This window comes from Schistocerca americana, chromosome 8 (genome assembly GCF_021461395.2).
Source record: "Schistocerca americana isolate TAMUIC-IGC-003095 chromosome 8, iqSchAmer2.1, whole genome shotgun sequence".
Classification (NCBI taxonomy): Eukaryota; Metazoa; Arthropoda; class Insecta; order Orthoptera; family Acrididae; genus Schistocerca; species Schistocerca americana.
In genome coordinates, this window is record NC_060126.1 from 469,791,404 (window position 1) to 469,813,846 (window position 22,443).

Consider the following 22,443-nt stretch of genomic DNA (forward strand, 5'->3'; position numbering starts at 1 on the left):
CACTTGTAAGTCTTTCAGGTTTCTTTTAAACTGATCTTTATTTGCAACTAAATTTTTTATGTTTCCTGGCAAATTATTGAAGATGAGTGTTCCTGAGTAGTGGACCCCTTTTTGAACTAAAGTAAGTGCTTTTAATTCCTTGTGCAGATCATTTTTGTTCCTGGTATTGTATGCATGAACTGAGCTGTTTGTTGGACAAAGATATATATTATTTAGGACAAATTTCATTAAGGAGTAAATATACTGAGAGGCAGTAGTTAGCATACCCAGTTCTTTGAAGATGTTTCTACAGGATCTCCATGAATTTACTCCACAAATAATACGTATTACACACTTTTGGACTCTGAAAACTTTTGTTTTACTTGAAGAGTTACTCCAAAATATTAAACCATATGACATTATGGAATGAAAGTAGGCAAAGTATGCAAGCTTTTTCATTTTTATGTCGCCTATGTCTGCCAACACTCGAATTGCAAATACAGATTTGTTAAGGCGTTTCTGTGCGCCTCCCAACTGAATTTATTATCAAGTTGTAATCCCCGGAGTTTAAGACTGTCAACCTCTTCTATCTGCTCTTCTTCATACTTTATGCATATGCTGGGTGGAAACCTCTTACAGGTTCTGAATTTCATATAGTGAGTCTTTTCGAAGTTTAATGTCAGTGAGTGGCTTTAAACCATTTATTAATATCCATGAAAATATCATTAGCAGATCTTTCTAGAACTACACTTGACATACTATTTATTGCAATACTTGTGTCGACTGCAAACAAAACGAACTCTGCTTCTGGCAGTGTAACTGATGAGAGATCATTAATGTACACAAGAAAAAGCAATGGCCCTAAAATGGATCCTTGTGGGACATCACATGTAATTTCTTCCCATTCTGATGTTGATTGATGACTTAATTCACTAGTCCCTTGCACTGACACCCTTTGTTTCCTGTTAGCGAGGTATGATTTGAACCATTTTGCAGCGCTGCCTGTGACACCATAGAATTCTAATTTATTTAAAAGGATGTTGTGGTTCACACAATCAAATGCCTTTGACAAATCGCAGAAAATGCCTGCTGCTTGTAATTTGTTATTTAATGAATAAAGTACATTTTCACTGTAGGTGTAAATAGCCCTCTCGACATCAGAACCCTTCAGAAATACAAACTGTGTTCTTCATAATATGTTATTTGTGGTCAGATGGTTGAGAAGCTGCCTGTACATTACTTTTTCTAAAATTTTTGAGAATGCTGGCAAAAGTGAAATCGGTCTGTAGTTTGATGGTATCTCCTTATCCCGTTTCTTGAATAGAGGCTTAACATCTGCATATTTTAGCCAGTGAGGAAATGTCCCAGTTATAATTGATTTGTTACACAAGTAACTTAGAATTGCACTAAACTCGCAAGAACATGCCTTAATTAACTTTGTTGATATTTCATCATAACCACTAGAATGCTTTGTTTTTAAAGATTTTATTATGGAAGTTATTTCTTTTGGTGATGTGAGTGACATATACATGTACCTGAAGCTATTTGTAAAGGCTAGTTTCAGATATTCAAGGGCATTATTAACTGATTCTGACAATCCCATTCTATCGGTAATGGATATAAAATACTTATTAAATAGATTTGCCACACTATGCCCATCGGTTACTAATGTGTCATATACCCTTAATGCAGCCTTCTCTTGTCTCATGTAATCCAGCAAAGAACTTCACTGGACCAACTGCCACCATTTCGCTTTTCTACAAGTCCTGATAACGTTTATTTAAGTTTGATCACTCTTGCGATTATGTTTTCGACTCCAGCCAGTTCTCTGATCCAGCTGCTTAGTTTCGTGTGTCTCTGCTAGAAATTCTCAACATGTCTCTACATTATTCATTAACACACACAAACAGTTTTTGAATAGCAATGAGTTGTAAGAACTCCACTTACACTTACATCTCCTGCAATGACTATAGCTGATTTTCTCTTTATGTTATTTGGTGATCCGCTCTGCGAACAGATAATGACAATGTAAAGTTATTAAGTACCAGTTTAACTAACACATTATTTGTTAATGAAGAGTGCAACTTTACTTTACAGGTCGCATGTATAAAAAAATAAATACTGCCTGTAATATGTGCCAAAGTTACATTCTGAAATTATTAAAGTAGAGACAAGCTAGGTTACCTCCTAACATATCTGTGACTCACAATCAATTGGTGCGTTTGGGAAAGCGTCAGATCACATAAAATCTTTGATGTAGCAGCAAATGTGTTACTGAATGAGAAAAAATTGTTAACACTGAATATAAACTTAAGTAAAAGAAGGTCAGTTTTTCCACTTTGGCAGTATTAATTTTATTTGTTTAGAAATAGTTATAGACTTCTTGGCCGTTCTCTAGTGATTTTGTAGTTGTGTACAATATAGAATATACTGTGTTATATTATCTCCACAAATGGAAATATAATGATGTGGATGCAAATGTATTTAAAATATATTTAACTGCCGTAGAAAACTATTTCTAACATGTTGAAATGTCAGCGTCCCTAAATTTGTGTTTTCTCTTCGTTTTGGTACAGTAATGCTGCCCTGGGATTTGACAGCTTGACATTTACAAAGGTACTATATTGAAGAAAGAGTAAAGCTAAGCGTGGAATAAATGGAATAATAATTTCAAGTAATATGACTGTGTAGTTATGTGCCCAGTTGAGGAAAGTTAAAAAAATGGTAAAAACGGATGTAATATGGAAAATAAAAATAAATATTAAGATATGTGGTGAGGTGAGACTAAATTTTATATTTCGTTTTAGATGATTTATGATTGATCATTAGCAGAATGTAACTGAAGTTATCGAGGTATTTTTTTGGTGAAGATCTGTTTGGTCATTAAGAAATGTATCAATATGACTTTTTAAACTACTAAAAATTTCGATTCCTCCCTTTCTCAGCAAAACTCAAAATATGGAACTTTCTGATGTTTTCGAATGCATATTTGTCCTTTAGGAGATGTAGTGCAAAGGCACTTGTACTGTCATCGTTGGATTTTATGTGCTCTTTAAAAGTACCCGAAAGTTTCTATCAGTTTGTCCGACGTATGATTTGTCGCAATCATCACATCCAATTTTGTAGATCCCTGACATATTAAATGGGGTTTTTATTGTGTCTTATATTAATGCTAATATTTTTTCCAGTAAAGACTCCAGTTTTGGTATTTGTAATTGAAAGTTTTGGTTATTTTATTAGAAATGATTCCATTATTCTCCTCTATTACAGTAGTCGTCTAAGAAAATAGCCAAAACTCTCAAAAATACAAATATAAAAATTGGCTTCAGTATTGAAAACAATATTAGTAACATTATAACACACACGACCAGTACAACAGACCCTGAAAACTGAAGGTCAAAATAAATTTTTTTGGTGATTTTTAACACGCTGACAATGATGGCGTTAATAAAAAACATTACAAATCTCTTCTTACACGATCTTTATTTCATTGCACGAATTTCCAACAGTACTCTGAATCCACGAATGTATGACATCCTTCTCTCACAAGGGATTTTTTTCCCGAAAACGCTCTTGAACTCATATGCATAGGTCTTGGTGATTACTCACACTAAATGCTTGACAAAATCACCTTCAAATCTTGGATACAACGCTGGGGACCGAGGCGTGAGGCTTAGAGCGCAAGGACAATTTGCTGTATTCATTAAGAATGATGAATATTGGAGTTTCCGCATTTTTCCAAAACGACTCTACTTAACATTCATCTCCACTTTCTGTTCCTGTCACATTTACAGCCTTTTAACACCATTTAAATTGAGAAATTCTAGTAACGTCATAGATATACGATTAAACACGAAGACCGTGAAGTAGGAAATATTACACACGGGATGAGGATGAAGTATGTTGCTTCATATCGATTGAAGTTCCCTTTTCAACTTGTAACAACTTGTAAGAATTTCTGTATTCGAAGTAAAACACTCAAAATCGTATTGATCGAGCCAAAATAGATCTTACTTGGTTTCACGATGGATGGTGTTCAGACGAGGGGGGGGGGGGGGGCAGATCTGTTTCGAAAATTCTCGAGAAATCTCAAGCTCCTCGACAGAGAACAAAGCCCGTCACTAGCTAAATGGTAACCGAATGTAAAAAATTAAAATGCTTTTACATTGCCACCAGTAACCATTATTGCAGTTTCAAAGACCGAAATTGTACTTCTCAGTGAAAGATTATCTCTCGAATTGTGTACCTAGTGTGCATAGTCAGTAGACTGTCTGGCTACACACCCTTGCAGATGTCTCAATTAATAATTTAATGTGAAAAAAGAGAGGATTCAAACCACGATTTACACATTACCTCTTCCGTTTTTGGAAAACAATGCTTTGTAACAGAAAAGTGTTTGTTTCGCAGTTTCCTTCATTGTTTTATCTAGACAACGTTTTCCAGCTGGGGGTCACGTTTAATACGGAGCCGTAGTGTCTATGTCATGGGCTTTAGGTAACGGATTCAGACCTTCGATGAGGAGGTTAACGCACGACGCTGTCGGCGATGTGGGAACTGTCTGGTTCGTATGCTAATGCTTGATTTCCGTGTGAACTGAAGGTTGATCGCTTGTGTTAGTTCCACTGTGGATGTTGACACAGTGTGGCAGTGAATACATTTGAACTAGAGTTTCGGTTGTCGACATTTCGTTGGAAATGCAAGCTAAGACTCAGGTAATCGGATCAGAATCGCTGAGTATAAAAATACATGTGCGCGGGCCCACCATCTTCGTACTGTAAAACGTACGTTGACACCTGTGCGCCTTGCGGCTATTCGCCATGCGGGTGTGCTCGCTCCACACGCAAGTACAGGCACATATCTCCCTGCTTGCTACGGGGAGATTTCTGCTCCCCTGTGCTCACAATTGAGAGGCATACATTTTACACCGGTTTGCACCAGTGCATGCACCTCCACGCCTCTTCGTGCAACGGCTGTATGCGCCTAATGAGCAAAGCAAAGTGGCACAGGTGTAAAAGCACCTCAGATCAGTGCGTCTTCCTGCCTCCCCCCCCCCCCTGCCCCCTCCCCCCTCGCTCTCCCCAGGATTGCGTGTGTTGTGTGTGTGTGTGTGTGTGTGTGTGTGTGCGCGCGTGTGGGTGGGTGGGTGGAGGGGCAGGAGAGACCTTAATATAATTCAGCATTATTATTTCTTCATGGTTTCCGAAAATTTTTTGAAAATCTGCGGTCTGGAACTCAAAACAAGAACAAATAATAAGAGAGCTAATTGAAACAAATTAAAAATCGTAAAAATCGTTACCGCACAAAAAGACATTGTAGCATAGTGGTTAAAGATATAAGTACTTAAAGCATCAGAGTCTCCGATACTCGGTGACACACCTGAAATCAAAAATACTGTAAAACACGAAAGAAAATTTTCAGGAAAGATTCTAGAAACAAACTTCTAAAGTAGAATTTGGATGAAGAAGTAATCAAAGAAAGCAAGTCGCATGACTAAGTCACACATCCATTTAGGAAGCGGTGAGTATAAAACTTTTTGGTAACTTACGTAGAATGAGTATCGACAGAACCACAAAGAATATTCTGAACTTATCTTTGACGATGGAGAAGCTAAACAACTGTCAAACAGTAATTTATTAAGACCTAAATTGGCATTCATGAAGAAATCTGTCAAGATAGAACGAAATTTAAGGTGCGCAAGAGAACTGCTGAAGAAATACAGAGAATTAATAAAGATCTATCGGGAGGAAAAGAAGGTCTATGTAAGTTCACGTAGAAAAAAAAAGACGAACTCTTCTAAATTATAAATATAAATATGTGCCAAGATTGTGAATAATGAGATTGTTTTTCAACACTTACTATGGTGGAGGAAGTGATTACTACGATTGCTTTCGCCGCATTTAGCCTTCGACGATTGTGTTAACGTAATGAGTTCAGAATAAAATGATAAATTATTTGCTTCCTAACAGGGACATGCAGACTAAGTATGTAGTGCTACGTTTGAGTGAGTACTGAAATTATACATTCAACAAGAAATTGTCGCAATTAACTGTGTAAATACATTGAAACTAGTTTTATTTGGTCGTTAACATACTTCACAGAAGTAGCCAGCAATCTTTGGTACATCATGCTAATGTACCATATATCTGGTGCCATTTCATATACGTGGTATCTCACTTTCATTGATGGTATCTGTGAAACAAAATGTGTAATAAATGAATGAATGCTGGCGTTGCTGTTTGCCGGAATTGCAGCTGAAATGGATGGAGTTGTACTGAATTTCGCAAGAGAATTTTAATATATTGGATGGGCTTAGTTGTTCCAATTACGGAAATCTTACTTCTATCACATACACTAGTAATTAAAAAAGTAAGACCTACAGCTACATGACAGAGAAAGAGATCAATGGCGACTTGACAGTGAAGGAAGTTTCCTGCTAGGTTTCATAGCTCATGCGCACACAGACTGTGACCGCACATTTTTACATTTTCGATTCAGTTGTAGTTTGGCATGTAGTATTGTTGATTCGTTTATGGCCTGACGCTGATATGCTTCTGAAGAACAATCGTAAACGGAAGCTACTCATCAATGATAGTGAAAGATGAAAACCCACTCTCCCACAGTCGTAATTTAACCTCGTAATAACAAACGGCACGGAAACCTGTATGGCAACCAAACAGGTCAACAACAAACTGCAAGCTGCCTAAATGAACTTCTTACGAACTATAGTCCCTAAAACTGTGAAGGACAGGACAAGAAATAGAAAAGAAAGGGAAGAAACTGAAGTGTATACATGCATGAAAGAAAAGTTGTCAATGTTCTAGAACTGTGGGTGACCAGCCTCGATGGAAGCAGATGTATTCGCAGATTGGGAATACCATTACACATCAGCTGTACAATTTATTAGTGACACATGAAAATTTGCTGTGAACAAGGATTCAAATCAGGATTTGCCACGTAACGCGAGCGGTCGTCTTAACTACTTTGGCTACCCGTGCACGCTTCCCGGACCGATCCATACTTACATATGTCACCGTGTCTACGTCCTTTAGTGCTCGCACACTGTTATCCCCGCACAGGGAAAGGTACAACTATTATCGTAGTTTTGGCATGTAGTGCAATTTTGCAATGTCCATATAGTAGCACTTAAGCATGTGTGAAAGACATAGTATAGTACTATACAGACACTGAAAAAATCTTGTCAAGGGAAGGATTTTGCACAGATTTTAAATGTTTTAACGCACAGCTTTAACACCAGAGACTAGGTATTCCGTATTAATACAGGTGAGATTAGGGTTGCAAATTATCCGTCACATCGTCTTAAGAAAAGTTCATGAACAGTTCATAAGCAGTATCAACGTGTCAGAATGAAATCTTCACTCTGCAGCGGAGTGTGCACTGATACGAACTTCCTGGAAGATAAAAATTGTGTGTCGGATCGAGACTCGAAATCGATGTTTGGAAGGTAGGAGACGAGGTACTGGCGTAACTGATGCTGTGAGAGAGGGTCGTGAGTCGTGCTTGGGTGGCTCAGTCGGTAGAGCACTTGCCCGCGAAAGGCAAAGGTCTTGAATTCGAGTCTCGGTCTGACACACAGTTTTAATCTGCCAGAAAGTTTCAGTATCAACGTGAGTTGTAACATCTCGTCAGTTGCTCTGCATACTGCCTGTGTACAACAGTGAACCAAATCACCACGCTTACTTCTTTCGTGAAGCCGGTAGCACGAGGCAGGAGGATCAAGATTCAACATCCCGTTGACAAGGAGATAATTAGACATGTTGCCCAATTTATTGCGATAGGCCAACGTTCTGAGATGCATATCGTTTGTCAGACACCCTTGTTTGCCTTAGCATTTTTTAACATTATTAGCAAAATAAAGAAAAACAACTGCAAGATGCTGTTTATTGAAGTTTTGGTCAAGTATACGGCACAGAAATAGAACAATTGTACAGAAGCACTTTCTCAGTGTGTGCGGTTAATAGCCTTATTCTAGGTTACAGAGAACAGCGACCAGGCTCTTAGATAGCTACATTACGTTTTTATTTCACTCTCCAGAAATTGTTAGTTCGTGCACCTGGACACTTGCTGAATCACTTTTCTGAGACACACACACACACACCGCGTTTGTTACTTTAATTAAAGTCTATTACAAGTAGTGAATAAATAAGAAAACATGCATTATGATGTCTTAGTTAAGTCAGTGCAAATGCGTATGTGTACACGAGGGACAGTAACTGTCTCTTTTTGTCGGTGGTAAAAACGTGTGGTGAGTAGAAGGACAGTTGTCCGTGTCAACCGTTGTCGGCGTCAGTTGTTTGTCCAAAGGCTGCGGTGTTGCACAGGCGTGTCGACGAGCGCTGACAGGAGTCTACCAGAGAATGCCTTCACGGCAATCGGTCTCCTTGACCATTGTGTGGTACGACCAAGTGTCGGTGGCTCGCCGCCATCTGGTCGTCTCGTCTACGGCTGCTCTCAGTAGTCGGACGAAGTAACAGCAGTGCCGTGACGTCACTGCCAGAACAGCGCCGCCAGCAGACGCCAGAACAGCCACAGGAGGAGAACCGTGGCCGCCGCCCGTACTGCCCAGTCGATGCGCCTCAGCCTGCACAACAAGCAGACGACGAGTCAAGCACAGAGTTGTAAAAAAAAAAAACTACCGTAGGCTAGCACAAGTACGCGTTGACTACGGTAGTTCTCCTAGCAGCCTTGGTCACTGAAGAACGTACCCACGTTACTTGTACGTTAGGTGTGTTGCCTACCTATTAGGCTTTACCTCATATCTATTGCTTTCTTTACGCAGGCGATCAGTGTGTTACTAGATTCCCCTACAAACTGGAAACGGTAAACTGCCTAGAAAGAGACTGAGCATACAGGGTGCTCCATTGATCGTGACCGGACCAAATATCTCACGAAATAAGCGTCAAACGAAAAAACTACAAAGAACGAAACTCGTTTAGCTTGAAGGGGGAAACCAGATGGCGCTATGGTTGGCCCGCTAGATGGCGCTGCGTTTTTTTTAAAAATAGGACCATTTTTCATTACTTATTCGTGTGGTACATAAAGAAATATGAATGTTTTAGTTGGACCACTTTTTTCGCTTTGTAATGGATGGCGCTGTAATAGTCACAAACGTATAAGTACGTGGTATCACGTAACATTCCGCCAGTGCGGACGGTATTTGCTTCGTGATACATTACCCGCGTAAAAATGGACCGTTTACCAACTGCGGAAAAGGTCGATATCGTGTTGATGTACGGCTATTGTGATCAAAGTGACCAACGGGCATGTGCTATGTATGCTGCTCGGTATCCTGGACGACATCATCCAAGTGTCCGGACCGTTCGCAGGATAGTTACGTTATTTAAGAAAACAGGAAGTGTTCAGCCACATGTGAAACGTCAACCACGACTTGCAACAAATGATGATGCCCAAGTAGGTGAGATATTTGCCCGGTCACTATCAATGGACCAACCTGTATATAAAGTGCCATGTAACCTACGCACCTTTTTATTCCACAATTTTATCCTCAGGTCTTTTACTTAAAAACAGACGGCTGGCGGCAGCCACTCACCGCACTCCGTGACGCTACCTAATCGCGGCTCCGACATCATCGTTGCTATTGTAAAAGCTAGGCTTATTTCGTCTTGCATTATCTGTAAAAAGTCTTCATACGCTTGGAGAAATACGCGTAAATCTTTCGTTTCCTGTGTTAACTCTTTCGCTAATCATTTGTGCTCCTGACTAGTTTCCCTACGACAACAGTTGCCACACCACACTGCGGCCCACACCATCTTACCTTTGTGTGTTCTGCTCATAATTCGGTTACTTCCGTCACTGTATTTGTCTCTGGACATATTTTTGAGGCCAGTTTGTATACTACTGGCCATAAAAATTGCTACACTACGAAGATGACATGCTACGGACGCGAAATTTAACCGACACGAAGGAGATGCTGTGATATGCAAACGATTAGCTTTTCAGAGCATTCACACAAGGTTGGTACCGGTGGCGACACCTACAGCGTGCTGACATGAGGAGAGTTTCTCATACACGAACAGCAGTTGACCGGCGTCACCTAGTGAAACATTATTGTGATGCCTCGTCTAAGGAAGAGAAATGCCTGTCATCACTTTGATGAAAGTCGGATTGTGGCCTATCGCGACTGCGGTTTATCGTATCGCGACACTACTGCTCGCGTTGGTCGAGATCCAGTAACTGATAGCAGAATATGGAATCGGTGGGTTCAGGAGAGTAATACGGAACGCCGTCCTGGATCCCAACGGCCTCGTATCACTAGCAGTCGAGATGACAGGCATCTTATCCGGATGGCTGTAACGGATCGTGCAGCCACGTCTCGATCCCTGAGTCAACAGATGGCGACGTTTGCAAGACAACAACCATCTGCACGAACAGTTCGACGACGTTTGCAGCAGCATGGACTATCAGCTCTGAGACCATGGCTGTGGTTACCCTTGACGCTGCACCACAGAGAGAAGCGCCTGCGATGCTGTATTCAACGACGAACCTGGGTGCACGAATGGCAAAACGTCATTTTTTCGGTAAATCCAGGTTCTGTTTACAGCATCATGATGGTGAACGCACATTGGAAGCGTGTATTCGTCACCGCCATACTGGCGTATCACCCTGCGTGATGATGTGGGGTGCGGTTGGTTACACGTCTCGGTTACCTCTTGTTCGCATTGACGGTTCTTTGAACAGCGGACGTTACATCAGATGTGTTACGAGCAATGGCTCTACCCTTCATTCGATCCCCTTGAAGCCCTACATTTCAGCAGCATAATGCACGACCGCATGTTGCAGGTCCTGTACGAGCCTTTCTGGTTACAGGAAATGTTCGACTGCTGCCCTGGCCAGCACATTCTCCAGAACGTCTGGTCAATGGTGGCCGAGCAACTGGCTCTTCACAATACGCCAGTCACTAATCTTGATGAACTGTGGTATCGTGTTGAAGCTGCATGGGCAGCTGTACCTGTACACGCCATCCAAGCTTTGTTTGACTCAATGCCCAGGCGTATCAAGGCCGTTATTACGGCCAGAGGTGGTTGTTCTGGGTACTGATTTCTCAGGATCTATGCATCCAAACTGCGTGAAAATGTAATCACATGTCAGTTCTAGTATAATATATATGTCCAATGAATACCCGTTTATCATCTGTATTTCTTCATGGTGTAGCAATTTTAGTGGCCAGCAGTCTACATCTACATCTACATCCATACTCCGCAAGCCACCTGACGGTGTGTGGCGGAGGGTACCTTGAGTACCTCTATAGGTTCTCCCTTCTATTCCAGTCTCGTATTGTTCGTGGAAAGAAGGATTGTCGGTATGCATCTGTGTGGACTCAAATCTCTCTGATTTTATCCTCATGGTCTCTTCGCGAGATATACGTAGGAGGGAGCAATATACTGCTTGACTCTTCGGTGAAGGTATGTTCTCGAAACTTTAACAAAAGCCCGTACCGAGCTACCGATCGTCTCTCCTGCAGTCTTCCACTGGAGTTTATCTATCATCTCCGTAACGCTTTCGCGATTACTAAATGATCCTGTAACGAAGCGCGCTGCTCTCCGTTGGATCTTCTCTATGTCTTCTACCAACCCTATCTGGTACGGATCCCACACTGCTGAGCAGTATTCAAGCAGTGGGCGAACAAGCGTACTGTAACCTACTTCCTTTGTTTTCGGATTGCATTTCCTTAGGATTCTTCCAGTGAATCTCAGTCTGGCATCTGCTTTAGCGACGATCAACTTTATATGGTCATTCCATTTTAAATCACTCCTAATGCGTACTCCCAGATAATTTATGGAGTTAACTGCTTCCAGTGTAGTAGTTTCGACCAGTACTGCGTACTGCAAGAAAATGGATACCTGTTTTTAAGCCCTTGTGTATGACAGAGTGTTGATGATTCAGTGTGCAGCTGTGTCACTGAAAGGCAGCGGGTAGTTAGCAGGCGACAAAAACCAACAGGAGCCAGTGCTGTGCCCATCGCGACGACTGCTGGTGGCGAGCAGAGAGCGACTCCTACCTGAGCCAGCGTGGCATAGCCTCGTTGACGTTCGCCATGTCCTCCTTCAGGATGTAGAGGCGCACGCCGCGCACGTATCGGTAGAAGTACGTGTCCCAGTCGAAGCCCCTCATGTCGAAAGGGAAGAGCTGGCGGTCCACGGGGGAGAGGCGCGACCACAGCTCCTTGCAGCGCCGGTTGTCGAACGACCAATCGCGCGTGCAGAAGTAGCTCGTCACGTCCAGGAGGCGGTGGATCTTCCGGTACGCGCCCACCATCCTGCGGACAACGCGACAGTCGTCACAGGCAGCTACGCATTAGCTGTTCCTCGTGCCACGTTTGACGACGAACACCTCGAGTGCGAGGCTACAAAAGTCGAATGACGTTTACGGCTTACAACGCCACACATATTGTCTGCCACGCAGCCACAATGTTGGCTGATAGTGGCAACACCCCCCCCCCCCCCCCTCCACCCCATGAACCATTGACCTTTCCGTTGGTGGGGAGGCTTGCGTGCCTCAGCGATACAGATATCCGTATCATAGGTGCAACCACAACGGAGGGGTATCTGTTGAGAGGCCAGACAAACGTGTGGTTCCTGAAGAGGGGCAGCAGCCTTTTCAGTAGTTGCAGGGGCAACAGTCTGGATGATTGACTGATCTGGCCTTGTAACACTAACCAAAACGGCCTTGCTCTGCTGGTACTGCGAACGGCAGAAAGCAAGGGGAAACTACAGCCGTAATTTTTCCCGAGGGCATGAGGATTTACTGTATGGTTAAATGATGATGGCGTCCTCTTGGGTAAAATATTCCGGAGGTAAAATAGTCCCCCATTCGGATCTCTGGGCGGGGACTACTGAAGAAGACGTCGTTATCAGGAGAAAGAAAACTGGCGTTCTACGGATCGGAGCGTGGAATGTCAGATCCCTTAATCGGGCAGGTAGCTTAGAAAATTTAAAAAGGGAAATGGATAGGTTAAAGTTAGATATAGTGGGAATTAGTGAAGTTCGGTGGCAGGAGGAACAAGACTTTAGGTCAGGCGAATACAGGGTTATAAATACAAAATCAGAACGGGGGAATGCAGGAATAGGTTTAATAATGAATAAAAAAATAGGAGTGCGGGTAAGCTACTGCAAACAGCATAGTGAACGCATTATTGTGGCCAAGATAGACACAAAGCCCACACCTACTACAGTAGTACAAGATTATATGCCAACTAGCTCTGCAGATGACGAAGAAATTGAAGAAATGTATGATGAAATAAAAAAAAATTATTCAGATAGTGAAGGGAGACGAAAATTTAATAGTCATGGGTGACTGGAATTCGGTAGTAGGAAAAGGAAGAGAAGGAAACGTAGTAGGTGAATATGGATTGGGGCTAAGAAATGAAAGAGGAAGCCGTCTGGTAGAATTTTGCACAGAGCACAACTTAATCATAGCTAACACTTCAAGAATCATAAAAGAAGGTTGTATACATGGAAGAAGCCTGGAGATACTGACAGGTTTCAGATAGATTATATAATGGTAAGACAGAGATTTAGGAACCAGGATTTAAATTGTAAGACGTTTCCAGGGACAGATGTGGACTCTGACCACAATCTATTGGTTATGAACTGTAGATTAAAACTGAAGAAACTGCAAAAAGGTGGGAATTTAAGGAGATGGGACCTAGATAAACTGAAAGAACCAGAGGTTGTACAGAGCTTCAAGGAGAGCATAAGGGAACAATTGACAGGAATGGGGGAAAGAAATACAGTAGAAGAAGAATGGGTAGCTTTAAGGGATGAAGTAGTGAAGGCAGCAGAGGATCAAGGAGGTAAAAAGACGAGGGCTAGTAGAAATCCTTGGGTAACAGAAGAAATATTGAACTTAATTGATCACAGGAGAAAATACAAAAATGCGGTAAATGAAGCAGGCAAAAAGGAATACAAACGTCTCAAAAATGGCTAAGCAGGGATGGCTAGAGGACAAATGTAAGGATGTAGAGGCTTGTCTCACCAGGGGTAAGATAGATACTGCCTACAGGAAAATTAAAGAGACCTTTGGACAGAAGAGAACCACTTGTATGAATATCAAGAGCTCAGATGGGAACCCAGTTCTAAGCAAAGAAGGGAAAGCAGAAAGGTGGAAGGAGTATATAGAGGATCTATACAAGGGCGATGTACTTGAGAACAATATTATGGAAATGGAAGAGGATGTAGATGAAGATGAAATGGGAAATATGATACTGCGTGATGAGTTTGACAGAGCACTGAGAGACCTGAGTCGAAACAAGGCCCCGGGAGTAGACAACATTCCATTAGAACTACTGACAGCCTTGGGAGAGCCAGTCCTGACAAAACTCTACCATCTGGTGAGCAAGATATATGAGACAGGCGAAATACCCTCAGACTTCAAGAAGAATATAATAATTCCAATCCCAAAGAAAGCAGGTGTTGACAGATGTGAAAATTACCGAACTATCAGTTTAATAAGTCACAGCTGCAAATTATAACACGAATTCTTTACAGGCGAATGGAAAAACTAATAGAAGCCGACCTCGGAGAAGATCAGTTTGGATTCTGTAGAAATATAGGAACACGTGAGGCAATATTGACTGTACGACTTATTTTAGAAGCTAGATTAAGGAAAGGCAAACCTACGTTTCTAGCATTTGTAGACTTAGAGAAAACTTTTGACAATGTTGACTGGAATACTCTCTTTCAAATCCTGAAGGTAGCAGGGGTAAAATGCAGGGAGCGAAAGGCTATTTACAACTTGTACAGAAACCAGATGGCAGTCATAAGAAGCAGTGGTTGGGAAGGGAGTGAGACAGGGTTGTAGCCTCTCCCCGATGTTATTCAATCTGTATATTGAGCAAGCAGTGAAGGAAACAAAAGAAAAATTCGGAGTAGGTATTAAAATCGATGGAGAAGAAATAAAAACTTTGAGGTTTGCCGATGACATTGTAATTCTGTCAGAGACAGCAAAGGACTTGGAAGAGCAGTTGACGGAGTGGATAGTGTCTTGAAAGGAGGATATAATATGAACATCAACAAAAGTAAAACGAGGATAATGGAATGTAGTCGAATTAAGTCGGGTGATGCTGTGGGAATTAGATTAGGAAATGAGGCACTTAAAGTAGTAAAGGAGTTTTGCTATTTGGGGAGCAAAATAACTGATGATGTTCGAAGTAGAGAGGATATAAAATGTAGACTGGCAATGGGAAAGAAAGCGTTTCTGAAGAAGAGAAATTTGTTAACATCGAGTATAGAATTAAATGTCAGGAAGTCGTTTCTGAAAGTATTTGTATAGAGTGTAGCCATGTATGGAAGTGAAACATGGACGATAAATAGTTTGGACAAGAAGAGAATAGAAGCTTTTGAAATGTGGTGCTACAGAAGAATGCTGAAGATTAGATGGGTAGATCACATAACTAATGATGAGGTATTGAATAGGATTGGGGAGAAGAGAAAATTGTGGCACAACTTGACTAGTAGTGTGATCGGTTGGTAGGACATGTTCTGAGACATCGAGGGATCACCAATTTAGTACTGGAGGGAAGCGTGGAGGGTAAAAATCGTAGAGGGAGACCAAGAGATGAATACACTAAGCAGATCAGAAGGATTTATGTTGCAGTTGTTACTGGGAGATGAAGCAGCTTGCACAGGATAGAGTAGCATGGAGAGCTGCATCAAACCAGTCTCAGGACTGAAGACCACAACAACAACAACAATGGCAACAGGTGGCGGCACTGGAGATATCCAGTGGTGAGCACAGCATGAGCCTGCAGGACGTAGTTGAACAGCTTAGTCGACGAGTAACTCCAACAATGCTAATGGTTTTGATACAAAGCAGAGTAATGCAACGATAAACAAAGAAAAAGTCGACACCTTGGGTTGTCGGGTGCTCTGTCGGATATCAGCGTCGTACTTGCACGATATTTCGGTAGCGTAGCTCGTTACTTTCATCAGGTGCGACCTGAGACTACTCCTCGAATGGACCTGGTCCAGTATTTATGCCTGTCGCCTTCCCACTTCACCAGTCGCTCCCTCTGCGGTCTGCGCCCGCTCGCTAAGATTTTCTGGAGGATTACCGTTCCCTTTTCCGCCCGCTGCAGTCCTGGGTGTTCTCCTTGCGGTCCGCGCCCCCCAGACACGCTCCTGGGTGTTTCATCTTCGGTGTGGTGCGTTTGGAATGCCGAAATGGTTCAAATGGCTCTGAGCACTATGGGACTTAACTTCTGAGGTCATCAGTCCCCTAGAACTTAGAACTACTTAAACCTAAGGACATCACACATCCATGCCCGAGGCAGGATTCGAACCTGCGACCGTAGCGGTCACGCGGTTCCACACTGTAGCGCTTTGAACCGCTCGGCAGGGTGAGGAGGAATTACGAAACCACTTATCAGTGATGCGAACACACTCAACAGGAAAACATGGTGCCAAAGTTATAAAAACTGGACTGCGAAGCAGTGGAAGAAAGGCATTTGGTCGAATGAGTCTTGTTGCACACTGTTTCCAACTTCTGGCTGATTTTACGTCCTAAGATTGAGAAATAGTGGGGGTTAAGTGATGATTTGGGCAGGAGAATCGTGGTATTCCAGGGACCTCATGGTTACTCTCCAAGGTGCGTTACTGCCAAGGGCTATGAGACAACTTTTGGCTGATCAGATCCGTCCCCTGGTACAATGATTGCTTGCCAGTGGTGATGGTTTGTTCCAAGACAAAAGGCCCCTGTTGACACAGGTCGCAGCGCCCAGGGCTGGTTTCGTGTTCTCAAGGAAGAATTATCGCATCTGTCCCCTGGACACCACAGTCACCAGATCTCAGTTTTTACAGAGACTTTGTGGTCCACTTTGGAGAGAAGAGTGTGTGATCGATGTCCAGCTGCATCATTGTCGCCTGAGCTTGCCACCATTTTCCAGGAACAGTACTTGTATGTATCCATTTCGAGGATAATGGATGCTGTTGTAAATGCCAACGGATTTCCTACACCTTATTAGGCACGGTAATGTGCTATGTTTTTGGCATTTCCGTAGTTATGTCCACTTTCCGCGAGTGTGGCAGAGGTCTCCCTTCTCCCAATCCAGCTGTGAGAAAATGTGTCAGCCGGTGAGGAGTGACTTACTTGGGTTTTCCGGTGGTGAGGAAGAGTACGGCGTCTGCGAGGACCGCCGGCACCATGTGCACGACGTACTTGTAGAAGAAGACCAGCGGCACGCTGGTGGTCAGGCACAGGGAGTAGTTCCACACGGCCGCCATCGGGGGCAACTTCTTGGCGAAGTGCTGGTAGTGCGCCATGAAGTTCTCCCAGCGCAGCGGCGCGTCGCTCGACACCAGGTTGAACACCTTCGGCTCCTTGCTGTCTGGCGACCTGGAAAGACGGGGACGTCAGCTCATCAGCTCATCCAAGCAAATGAGTCTCGTACAGATTCCCGTATGGAGGACATAGTGATAGACACCCCTGGGGTTGTGAAGCAGCTCAATGGGTTGAAAATAAATAAATCGCCAGGTCCTGATGGGATCCCAATTCGGTTTTACAGAGAAGATGTAACAACATCGACTCTGTGATATTGTACATACAGGGTATTACAAAAAGGTACGGCCAAACTTTCAGGAAACGTTCCTCACACACAAAGAAAGAAAATATGTTATGTGGACACGTGTCCGGAAACGCTTACTTTCCATGATAGAGCTAATTTTATTACTTCTCTTCAAATCACATTAATCACGGAATGGAAACACTCAGCAACAGAACGTACGAGCGTGACTTCAAACACTTTGTTACAGGAAATGTTCAAAATGTCCTCCGTTAGCGAGGATACATGCATCCACCCTCCGTCGCATGGAATCCCTGAAGCGCTGATGCGGTCCTGGAGAATGGCGTATTGTATCACAGCCGTCCACAATACGAGCACGAAGAGTCTCTACATTTGGTACCGGGGTCGCGTAGACAAGAGCTTTAAAATGCCCCCATAAATGAAAGTCAAGAGGGTTGAGATCAGGAGAGCGTGGAGGCCATGGAATTGGTCCGCCTCTACCAAGCCATCGGTCACCGAATCTGTTGTTGAGAAGCGTACGAACACTTCCACTGAAATGTGCAGGAGCTCCATCGTGCATGAACCACATGTTGAGTCGTATTTGTAAAGGCACATGTTCTAGCAGCACAGGTAGAGTATCCCGTATGAAATCATGATAACGTGCTCCATTGAGCGTAGGTGGAAGAACGTGGGGCCCAATCAAGACATCACCAACAATGCCTGCCCAAACGTTCACAGAAAATCTGTGTTGATGACGTGATTGGACAATTGCGTGCGGATTCTCGTCAGCCCACACATGTTGATTGTGAAAATTTACAATTTGATCACGTTGGAATGAAGCGTCATTCGTAAAGAGAACATTTGCACTGAAATGAGGATTGACACATTGTTGGATGAACCATTCGCAGAAGTGTACCCGTGGAGGCCAATCAGCTGCTGATAGTGCCTGCACACGCTCTAATGGTACGAAAACAACTGGTTCTCCCGTAGCACTCTCTATACAGTGACGTGGTCAACGTTACTTTGTACAGCAGCAACTTCTCTGACGCTGACATTAGGGTTATCGTCAACTGCACGAAAAATTGCCTCGTCCATTGCAGGTGTCCTCGTCGTTCTAGGTCTTCCCCAGTCACGAGTCATAGGCTGGAATGTTCCGTGCTCCCTAAGACGCCGATCAATTGCTTCGAACGTCTACCTGTCGGGACACCTTCGTTCTGGAAATCTGTCTCGATACAAACGTACCGCGCCACGGCTATTGCCCCGTGCTAATACATACATCAAATGGGCATGTGACGCATTTGTAAACATTGTACTGACTGCAAAACCACGTTCGTGATGAACACTAACCTGTTCACGCTACGTACTGATGTTCTTGATGCTAGTACTATAGAGCAATGAGTCGCATGTCAACACAAGCACCGAAGTCAACATTACCTTCCTTCAATTGGGCCAACTGGCGGTGAATCGAGGAAGTACAGTACATACTGACGAAACTAAAACGAGCTCTAACATGGAAATCCTCCACCACGCACCGTATGGTGGATTGCGGAGTATGTATGGAGATGTAGATGTAGAAGTGTAATCATCTGTCAATGACAGGCAAAGTATCAATACTGTTAGATGCGGAAAAATTCCGTGCCAGTTTCGGAGAGACATGAGACAGTGTCCGTCCTAGTAAGCTCTACGGTTGTTTGATTTGGGGAAGGGGCTAAACAGCGAGGTCATCGGTCGCATCGCATTAGGGAAGGACTGGGAAGGAAGGCGGCCGTGCCCTTTCAAAGGAACTGCACCGGTGTTTGCCTGAAGCGATTTAGGGAAATCACGGAAAACCTAAATCAGGACGGCCGGACGCGGGTTCGAAAGGTCGTGCTTCCGAATGCGAGTCCAGTGTGCGAACCATTGCGCTACCTCTCTCGGTAAAGCTCTACGCGAGATGCAATATACAAAGTGGTCCATACAGGTGGAACCACCATTCTTCGAGGGTGAGTCAAATGAAAACCTTAGATTTGTAATAACAAATAGAAATTTCTCGCCGTTATCCTGTAAGTTGGTAAGAGTGCTACAAACAGCGTGCAGAATGTCCTGTAGGTGGCAGCATAGTGCAGATGCTCACATGCCGTCGCAGTATCAGTATAAAGATGGCCGCCCCACTTGCGACTTGCACCAGGGAAGAACAGCGTTCTGTTATTCGGTTTTTGCGTAGTTAAGGTGTGAAACCTATTGAAATTCATTGACGAATGAAGGTTCACTACGGTGATGCATGTTTGTCAGAGCAGCAAGTCTACGAATGAAGTACGAAGCTCGCGAATGGTGTGACTTCAGTGGAAGATGCTCCTCGTCCAGGTCAGGCACAACGAGCTGTGAGTCCACAGAACATTGCAGCAGTTGAGGCCATAGTGAAGGAAAACTGCCGAGTGATACTGAATGACATTGCAGCATGTTTACAGATTAGTGATGGGTCAGCACACCACATTGTGCATGATGTGTTCCAGTTCCACGAAGTGTCTGCAAGATGGGAGGCACAGCAGCTGACTCCTGAAATGAGAGAACGACGTGTTGATGCTTGTGAAGAACTTCTTCGGCGCTTTGAACGAGAAGGTGATGGTTTCTTTGCAAAAATCGTTACTGGGGACGGAACCTGGGTTCACTTCCACCAACGGCAAACGAAGAGAGCGAGCAAGGAATGGCGCCATTCCTCATCACCAAAACCAAAGAAGTTTCTAACAGAACCATCAGCAGGGAAGGTTATGCTGACTCTCTTTTGGGACGAAAAAGGCGTCACTTTGGAGCATTACATGCCTATGGGGACCACTGTCACCAGTGCATCATACACAGATCTCCTAAAATATCATCTGCGGCCTGCAATCAAATCAAAGCGACGTGGATTGCTGTCAGCAGATGTCCTTTTGCAACATGATAATTCAAGGCCCCACACTGCCCGTACAACAGTTGCAACAATCACAAACCTGCATTTTGAGTGTCTTCCTCGTCCACCATACTCACCAGACCTTACCCCAAGTGATTTCCATGTGTCTGGACCACTCAAAGACGCAATCGGAGGGAAGAAGTTCCGTTCTGATGAAGAGCACTTCTGCACAATAAATAATATTTACAAAAATATTTAAGGTTTTCATTTGACTCACCTTCGTAAAACAAAAGTTGAAAGGACGGTAACTCCGCGAAAACTTTCTGTAACTCAACAAGTATTTTGGTTCAATTGATCAACAAACGAAGTTAGTTGAAAAGTTCTCAGAAAAAATGATATAGGTACTAAACGTCACTTAATAATGAGATAAATACGAAGTGCAGAGAGCGTAAGGCGAAATGGCTAAAGGATCGAAAAAGATATGGCCGTCAGAAGGACGGATTCAACTCAGAGAAAAGTTAAAACAAAGATGTGCAGGAAGACTTGAGCTGTTCAAGTTCTCTACCAGAGGGAGCAACTGTCGGCTGACGTGATAGAACAAGATATGGAAGTCGATTTGGAGGGTTACACTGATCAGCTAAAACACTACGACCATCCACCTAATAGCCGGTATGTCCACCTTTGGCACGGAAAACAGCGGCGACGCGTCGTGGTCGCTGGAGGAAGTTGGCACCACATCTGCACACACAAGTCACTTATTTCCCGTAAATTCCGGGGAGGAGGGTGATGATCTCTGACGCCACTTTCAATTGCATCGCAGATTTGTCTTTGATTCGGTTCAGATCTGGCGAGTTGTGGGCGGCGGGGGGGGGGGGGGGGGGGGGCAGCTCATCAATTGGAAAACTCGCCACTGTATTCCTCGAACCGCTCCATCACTTTCCTGGCCTTGTGACACGGTGCATTGTCTTGTTAAAAATGCCACTGCCTTTGGCAAACATGGTCATCATGAAGGAGTGCACCTTCCACGAGCTCCACTGGATCTGTGGACGTCCAGGTCCCCAGAGCCGCCACCACCTTGTCTCCATCCTGCAGTACAGGTACGACGGATTCTCGCCCTGCCATCGGCATCATGAAGAAGGTAATGGGATTCATCAAACCATGCAACGCTGTACCACTGCGCCAACGTCCAATGTCTGTGGTCACGTGCCCATTTCAGTGCCATGTCCTGGTGTTAACATTGGTACATGCACTGGGTTATTGGCTGCGGAGGCCCATCTTTAGGAGTGATCGGTGCACTTTGTGTTCAGACACTCTTGTACTCTGCCCAGCATTAAAGACTGGTATTGGTTCCGCCACAGTCCGCCGCCTGTCCTGTTTTACCAGTCTGCCCAGCCAACAACGTCCGACATCTGTAATGAGGGGCGGCCGCACACCCCATGACATCTGGACGTAGTTTCACTTCGGCGCATGTTAAAGACACTCACCACGCTCTCCTTGAACACTCGACAAGTCGTGCATTCCCGAAACGCTCGTGCCGAGTCTCTGGGCCACCAGAATCTGCCCTCGGTCAAACTCAGACAGATCGCGCGCCTTTCCCATCCTACACATGGACAGCACGCTAACAGGCCCGCCGGTGTGGCCGAGAGGTTGTAGGCGCTTCAGTCTGGAACCTCGCGACCGCTACGGTCGCAGGTTCGAATCCTGCCTCGTGCATGGATATGTGTGTTGTCCTCAGTTTGGGAAGGTTTAAGTAGTTCTATGTTCTAGGAGACTGATGACCTCAGATGTTAAGTCCCATAATGCTGAAAAATGGTTCAAATGACTCTGAGCACTATGGGACTTAACATCTGAGGTCATCAGTCTCCGAGAACATAGAACTACTTAAACCTTCCCAAACTAAGGACATCACACACATCCATGCCCGAGGCAGTATTCGAACCTGCGACCGTAGCAGTCGCGCGGTTCCGGACTGAGCGCCTAGAACCGCGAGACCACCGCGGCCGGCACCCATAGTGCTCAAAGCCATTTGAACCAACACGCTAACTGATATTACATGCACAGT

The 22,443-nt window shown here is 43.9% G+C and overlaps 1 protein-coding gene across 1 annotated transcript in view; it reads right to left on the reverse strand.

Moving 5' to 3' along the window:
* Window positions 1–8,349: 8,349 nt before the first annotated feature.
* The window catches only part of LOC124545015 (fatty acyl-CoA reductase wat-like), a 208,390-nt gene continuing 194,296 nt past the window's right edge, over window positions 8,350–22,443 (reverse strand). Inside the window, exons 8-10 of the mRNA XM_047123792.1 lie at window positions 17,104–17,349; window positions 12,017–12,274; window positions 8,350–8,578 (exon numbers count right to left, since the gene is read on the reverse strand). Of these exons, the coding sequence (XP_046979748.1) occupies window positions 8,485–8,578; window positions 12,017–12,274; window positions 17,104–17,349 (598 nt within the window). The 3' untranslated portion in view covers window positions 8,350–8,484. The remainder of the gene's footprint in view (window positions 8,579–12,016; window positions 12,275–17,103; window positions 17,350–22,443) is intronic.